Source organism: Microtus ochrogaster, chromosome 19, assembly GCF_000317375.1.
Source record: "Microtus ochrogaster isolate Prairie Vole_2 chromosome 19, MicOch1.0, whole genome shotgun sequence".
Lineage (NCBI taxonomy): Eukaryota > Metazoa > Chordata > Mammalia > Rodentia > Cricetidae > Microtus > Microtus ochrogaster.
Genome location: NC_022021.1, coordinates 23,499,239 through 23,506,912, shown reverse-complemented (window position 1 = coordinate 23,506,912; position 7,674 = coordinate 23,499,239). Strand labels below are relative to the sequence as shown.

The 7,674-nt window shown below is 43.9% G+C and overlaps 1 protein-coding gene across 1 annotated transcript in view; it reads left to right on the top strand.

Moving 5' to 3' along the window:
* The first annotated feature begins 7,293 nt into the window (after window positions 1–7,293).
* The window catches only part of Ell2 (elongation factor for RNA polymerase II 2), a 63,695-nt gene continuing 63,314 nt past the window's right edge, over window positions 7,294–7,674 (top strand). The window contains exon 1 of the mRNA XM_005356560.2: window positions 7,294–7,568. Coding sequence (XP_005356617.1) covers window positions 7,422–7,568 — 147 coding nt within the window. The 5' untranslated portion in view covers window positions 7,294–7,421. The remainder of the gene's footprint in view (window positions 7,569–7,674) is intronic.

The following is a 7,674-nucleotide window of genomic DNA, read 5'->3' as shown; positions in this document are numbered from 1 at the left end:
AGACCAGGCTGACCTTGATCTTGGAGATCCTCCTGCCTCTGACTCCAGAGTGCCAGGATTAAAGGCATGTGCCATCACTTCCTGGCAAGTCTGTGCTCCTTAAGCCAATAGAAAAGCTCTATACAGAGTCTCTTGCAAGCACTTTCATGTGTCTCATATGCCAGTTAGACCAAAGTACTGTCTTTTGTTTGTTTGTTTGTTTGTTTTTTTGAAACAGGGTTTCTCTGTAGCTTTGGAGCCTGTCCGGGAATTAGCTCTTGTAGACCAGGCTGGCCTTGAACTCACAGAGATCCACTTGCCTCTGCCTCCGGAGTGCTGGGATTAAAGGCATGTGCCACCACTGCCTAGCCCAAAGTACTGTCTTTTCCCCACCATCGCCCACTAGCTCCTAACATCCTTACTCTTCAGTGTTTTAATACTTTATCACAGGTACAATGCTCAATGGTTCTTTTCCTCGTGACTGTGACAGTCGACTGACAGAAGCATCCAAAGGAGAGAGAAGTTTATGTTAACTCACAGTTTGAGGGAATACCAACTAATCCTTGTGGTGGAAAAGCGTGGTGCCCCACTTGGCTCTCTCTGCAGAGTAGTAGTTTCTTCCTAGAAGGAGCTGACTCACATTTCAGAAAGTCAGGAAGCAAAAAGGAAACCAGAATATCACCCTCTAGCAAACTAGACCTTACATCCCAAAGGTTCCACAGCTCTCCAAAACATCACCACCAGCTAGGGACAGCATTGAATCCTGTGAGCCTGTAGAGGATGCTTAGCTCCAAGCCATAACACAAGCTTTATATTCCAATGCTAATTCTTCCACGAAGCTTCCCTTGCATGCCTAGCTAGATGATTTCTAGCCATCTAGAAAAACTCTGCCTTGTCACTAATTGATGTCTATACAGGACTTCTTGCATAACAAGCCTTATCCTTGCGGCTTATTTCCCAGAGACTACACTGCCTAGTTCTAGCTCTGTAAATATATTCTAACCTAAAAGTATTATGTTGTTTAATTTCCAAAATTCCAAGCAATAGCAAAAGGTCCCCAAACAGTACACTATAAAGGACCAAGGAGCCGGGCGGTGGTGGCACACGCCTTTAATCCCAGCACTCGGGAGGCAGAGGCAGGCGAATCTCTGTGAGTTCGAGACCAGCCTGGTCTACAAGAGCTAGTTCCAGGACAGGCTCCAAAACCACAGAGAAACCCTGTCTCGAAAAAAAAAAAAATAAAATAAATAAATAAATAAATGAATAAATAAATAAAAAATAAATAAATAAATAAATAAAAAAAATAAAGGACCAAGGATCAAATACTTGAATCAGTATTTGAATGACTGAAAATAAAATGTAGCCCACCACAGCTGTGATTCTACCCTCTAAAATGGATCAAAAAGACCTTCCAAGTTTATAAGTGAGCTATAAATAATGCATACTTTCTGCCATAGTAAGTACAAAAATCATGTAATAAAGTAACTAGCATTTTCCCATGGGAACAGGTGACATTATGGAAGTACACATTGTCAAATAAATCAAGGGTATGAATGACATGCAATATAAGCAAAGATATGACAACTATAATCTTTTAATTTTGAATTATCATTTGAGTTTTTCAAATGGCCTTGTATGTAGTCTGCATATTTATTACACAAAAGGTTTCAATGCAGCACAAATCATACATGCCTTACACAAAAATTAGAATTAGTTTTCATAAATCTCACTAAAGTCATCAAAACTGAATGAATCACATTTTTCTTTCTTGCTATTTAGAAGTATGTTTAGTGTTTAGGTGAAAGGGGATGGTTCAGATGATTCAGTGGTCTTTCAAGAGTATCAACAAAAACAGCTCCCAATGTGTCCATAAGGGTCCAATAGCACATGCTCAATTTACCTCTTCAGACCTCAGAGCCATGTCCAAAGGAGATTGCTCCACTGGAAAAAATGAAGTCTGAGATCTGGCCTGGTTCTGTTACTCAGACTGTGAATCATACATAGCCTCTCTGAGTCTCACTTATCTCAAAAGTACAGAAAGTCTAGAACAATAGCTAACTCACAAAGTTCTAGGAGAAAGAAATACAGAGATAATATATATTAACTACTTTTAAGCTATAAAGCCTTATCAGGAATAAGCTAGGAAGCCTGGTACAGTGGGACATGACCGTGATCTCAGCAGAGACTGGTGGTGGTGACTCTGAGGAAAGCCTGAGGGCTCCATCCAGTCCCTGTTCCTGTTGTTGATGGTGTGTGTTCACTGTGAGCAGGTTTAGATGTGGAAAGCTGGACAGACACGCAGCACATCCCCTTCTACCTAAATCTTGAATTTAGTTGTAAACATGTGAACAACTTTTCAGCACTCTTCCTAGAATCCATTGGACATCATTTGGGGCTTTGCACTCTGCTGAAAAGCCAAAAGGCAATTATCATGTGAGAGGAGATTGTTGGTCACTGCATTATAAACTGCACTCTTTATTAATACAGGAGTTAGTATTGTTGTGGTAGTGGTATTCAAGATAATAAAATATGCCTTTGCAAGCCGGGCGATGGTGGCGCACGCCTTTAATCCCAGCACTCAGGAGGCAGAGGCAGGCGGATCTCTGTGAGTTCGAGACCAGCCTGGTCTACAGAGCTAGTTCCAGGACAGGCTCCAAAGCCACAGAGAAACCCTGTCTCAAAAAACAAAAAAAAAAAAAAAAAAAAAAATATGCCTTTGCTTTCCAAAGGACATGCAACTTCTTAAAGATGTCTCTTCAAATGAGGAAACACAAAAAAGAAAAGAGAAAAAAAAATCAGAGCAAAGTAAGCTTATGTTGCATGAGGTTTCTGAGTGCTTGGGGAAAAAAAACTCTGAAAAACAGTCTTGTGGCCTCAGTTTCTTCAAAAACACAGAATTGCTCGTGGCCCTGCCCAGGTAGGGTGAATAGGAATACATTTCAGATTATTCTTTATCACTGGCTATTGCTATTTGTTTATATGCTTTCATGAAAAAGCATGTTTTTGCTGTTTGAGGCTTGCCCACCCCCTTCAGTTTGCCCGTGATTACACACTTCACTCGTGACTCTTCTTAACCCTCAGAGTATTAAATTGCCTGGTGCTCTCAATAAAGTTGGCTATTGCGTGAGTCTGCCTCATTGGTTGACTCCATTCCCCAGGTCCTACTACTGTTAGAGCAGTAAACAGCTTACAAGGGTGTTAGGAAAAAAAAAAAAAAAAAACCAAAATATTAGAACTCTGGAAAAGAATCTATTGTGTTTGATAGATCTAAAAAAGAATAAAGATAACCCCATGCATCTACACTATTGCTGCTCAGCTCCCAGTGTCAAGGAAGGAATAGAACAGAAGAGGATGCAGGGATGCTGCGCGGCTGATCGGGTACCTAGAGGTTAACCAACTTTCCATACCCCAAGATCAAACACTGTCCTAAACGGAGGAAGGAGCCTTGGGGACTAAATATAGTGTATGATGGTCAGAGAAGGATGTCTCTCCTGTGGGAGGAAGCAGGGCTGCCTGTCCCAGGGTATGCACAAACCAATCCCAGTGTCCTTCTATTATCTAAGAGGGAGCTAAACATACAATCTACAGAAATACAAGATGTTTGCTAAAACCCAACTCAGTTTAAGTCCTCTGGTTCTGTTTTATCTATACAGCACTCCAGTCCATCTCTAACCCTTTCTAATAACAAATTATTAAGTAAGAGCCCACTCTAGTGTCCAACCTGGCCTGGAGCTCTTAATTCTCCTACTTCAGCTTCTGAAGTGCTAGAATAACAGGCTTGTCACTATGCCCTATCCAAAGACTTTACTGTACAGAGAACATACATTAAAATGTTTGGTTAGATGCCAATAAAAATCAAAAGCTTCACGTAAAAATTCATGTCTCCTAGCTTTGCCTAAAAATCAAATCTGTCAACACTGAGCCCCTTCAAGTTCACTTAAAATAATCTGTTTGACAAAGAAATGATCAGGCCTTTAAATACTTCACCTTACAATACTCTAGCACCACCATCCTTAGGGCATTTTGTTTGGTTTGTTTCAATTATGTGGGTACCAAATGGGTTCTGAAGATAACAAAGACATTGAAAATAATCATTAAATATGTAGCAACCAGAGATGAGGGGTGTTCCTACATGAGAAGGGCAGAAAATTTGAATGGTTGGGCAGTCTCTGTTTGAACTACACAGGTACACATCAAAGCCATGGTAGGCCCTGACTCAAATTACTTCCCGTCCTCATTTTGTGGCACTAAGGTGGGTTTCTTCAACAGTATCTATTTGGTGTACAGAGGCACTAGATTAAAAAGATGACTCAGAACCATCTCTTCCAATTAATGTTAGGAATGTTGCTTTGAAACTGACAGGGTCTGTGTTTCCTCATTCACAAAAATGAATGGGTTTATCTAGAGTGATTATTACAGTAATTTTGTTGGACTCTCTTTGTTTGTACCACCTCTACTTATCAGGAATCTATTTGGCCCTCAAGATACCTTAAAAGTTTTTAGCACCCCCACAAAACCTCCCTGGACTTTTTTTTTTTTTTTGCATTTTTAAGCTAATCACCAACATATCCAAATTAGCATTTACTAATTCTCTAATTGCTTTGCTGTGTGTTGGTTCATTCACATTTATACAGAAAACTCCCCTGAAAACTGTAAGGTTTAATTTTTCAAATTTTCACAGCATGTTTACATTTAGCTAGCATTCAATGACTCTTTAAACTGAACAAAGATACAGAAAACATGTATGCGGGGGTAACTATCCCAAAGGGTGACTTTCGTCAGCCTCCTTCAAATCTTTATGGGCAGCACAACTTGACCACATGATTTGGGCCAGCATAGTCAATTAAGAAATCTGTTAGACATTGCTCATGGAGATTACTGCCACCCCAGTTGGGAGTCTCAAAAGGGGAAAAGGAAGTACAAATAAACATTAACTTCCTACAACACCATATTACCCATTAAAAGGTTTGATTCCCATTAATACAACAAATGAGAAAAATTTACCTAAAATTAAGAAAATAATCAGCTACTAGAATATGGGGCAGAAATTAGACATTTGAAAATTCCCCCATCCTTTGGATGTCATCAGAATTCTTAGTAAGAGGAGACTGAGGATCTTCTGTGGGCGGGGATTTACCCACCCTCACCGGAAAAGCAGTGGCATGCAGACTTGTTCTAGTGAAGCCTCCCCCATCTCCGTCTTCACTCCCACCCCAAATAACTAAGGCTTTAGATATTGCCCAGTTCTTCCCTATAGAAAGAAAAGAAACAAGAATAAAGAAGAATTCACCCAGAATTTCCTTTCAGACTATATTTCACTTAAATATGAAGTATTTGAGGAAGGTATTTTCATCTTTCCCCTGTGAAGGTAAATTTTGTAATTTATCCTTTGTTATTGCCTTAATTTCCTTATTGAGTGAATTTAAGGGAACTGACACCATCTGGACCACATGTTAACAGAGCCAATGCTAGTGGGCTGAAATTAGAACCATTTACAAAGTGGCCCTCCTGATGAGGCTAGACTTGATCCCATTCTTTTATTCGGTCTCTATACTAGAGAAAGATAATTCCTTTTGAGACTTGCAGTACACACATAGAAAGCTTGAGGGTCTGGAAAAAAGGAGATTTACTCAGGTGTGGAGTGATTACAGAATCAAAAGAGATCATGGCCCCAACTGTATTTAAAAGACAGTTTTACAAACTGAGAATAATGAAAAGTCTCAAATTTTAAAAGAAAAACGAAAGAGTATCTTCACAGAATGCCTATCCCTGCTTTCAAATCTTTGTCTTGATTCTTTGTTGTTTAATTTTTGTGGTTTCTATTTTGTTGCTGCCGTTTTTTGAGACGGGGCTAGGTCTGTAACCCAGTCAGCTTAGGCTCCTCCACAGTCCACGCCCCAGTCGCAGCTTACCAATTGTGTCGTGTCCATGCTATTTTAACATGATTATTATTAATATTCTCTCATATATTGCATCCCGATCTTGTCTTGTGTTTCTGATCACCCAATTAATTGACTTTCTCAGGGAAACCTGTCTCATCTATACACACACACAGTTAGAAGAGGACTGGCTTAGGCATCCTCCTCTAGCCATGCCCAGACACAGCATAAACCGGAGTGGAAAGTAAGCCAAGCCTCCTTACACTTTGGCCTCTACCTCCTCCTTTTAACCTCAATAAGACCTTCTCCTAGGCCGGGCGATGGTGGCGCACACCTTTAATCCCAGCACTTGGGAGGCAGAGGCAGGCGGATCTCTGTGAGTTCGAGACCAGCCTGGTCTACAGAGCTAGATCCAGGACAGGCTCCAAAGCCACAGAGAAACCCTGTCTCGAAAAAAAAAAAGACCTTCTCCTAGCCTAAAGCCTAGCCAGGTTTTCTCACAGCCCTGTCAAATGTGCCGATCTCAAACAGATTCAGAGAATGGGCGGTGTGGTGTCCGTGTTTCTTTTCACAGAGGTCACGGTCAGTTCTACTCTTCTAAGGCCCTCTGAAAGAAGAAACCCCCAACATGGCTTTCCCATGCCCCCATTAAAAGACATAAACCTGATCATATGGTGAGTGCCAGTGCATATTCTGTTCCTATGAAACCACATGCATGTATGAGTTGATTTTGAAAGACCTTGATGTTCAACTCTATTTCTTGTACCATGCCTACCACGCGAAACACATTTAATCCTCTGGCATAATTTTGTGCTGAAGCTACTGAAGACTACAGTAATTTCAACTCTGGAATAAAGTTTCGTCTCTTCCACCCCACTACCGAACTTCCTTTTAAGGAAAAGCTCTGGAGCCTGCCTACTGTGTCCGCTCCACAGGGGCACATCAAGGTCCAAAGCTTTTGCAGCTGTCGGAAAGCAAAATCCGTATTTGGTCATCGGTCCTGCCTTCACCCGCGCCGGATGGGGACCACCCCCACGGACTACAGGAGCAGGTAGACTCTGACACCACGTTCGGCCCACTATTACCCTGCAAGGGGCGGGGCTCCGACTGAGACAACCAGACCTGGTAACCTTGACGCCCAGTTAGCAGGGGATCCCCAAATCCGTTCAGCCAATCTCCGCGGGCGAGGCAAGAAGAGACGTGACGTCAGATGCGATTAACTGGGCGCGTCACCCCGACGTCAGCCTCTCCTCTGTCGGACGTCCCGTCCGGAGCAAAACTCCGGCGACTTTGGGCCCCGCCCCCTCGAGGTGAAGGGCGGCCAATGAGGGCGGCTCTGTGTGGATCCAGGCCAATGAGCAGAGGCCAGGGCGGGGCGCGGCGCGAGGGTGGGGCGGCCGGCCGCCGTGGAAGCCCGAGGTCTGGCTGCGCGCAGTCTATGACAGTACGTCAGCAGCGGGATGGCCGTAGCTGTGGCGGCGGCTGCAGGAGCCCGAGCAGCCGTGGCCGCAGTGGAGGCTGGAGCCCGAGCGGCGTCCGCGGTGGCACCCCGGGGAGTTTAAGATGGCGGCGGGGGGGGCGGCGGGGCTGCGGGAGGAGCAGCGCTACGGGCTGGCGTGCGGGCGGCTGGGGCAGGACAACATCACCGTGCTGCATGTGAAGCTCACCGAGACTGCGATCCGGGCGCTGGAGACTTACCAGAGCCACAAGGTGAGCGGCGGGCCGAGAGCGCTCCGGGAGGCGGCGGCCACTGCGCTTTCTGCCCGGCTCCTGGCACGGCGCCGGTGGGGCGCTGGCTGCCGCTGCTGCCTCGGCG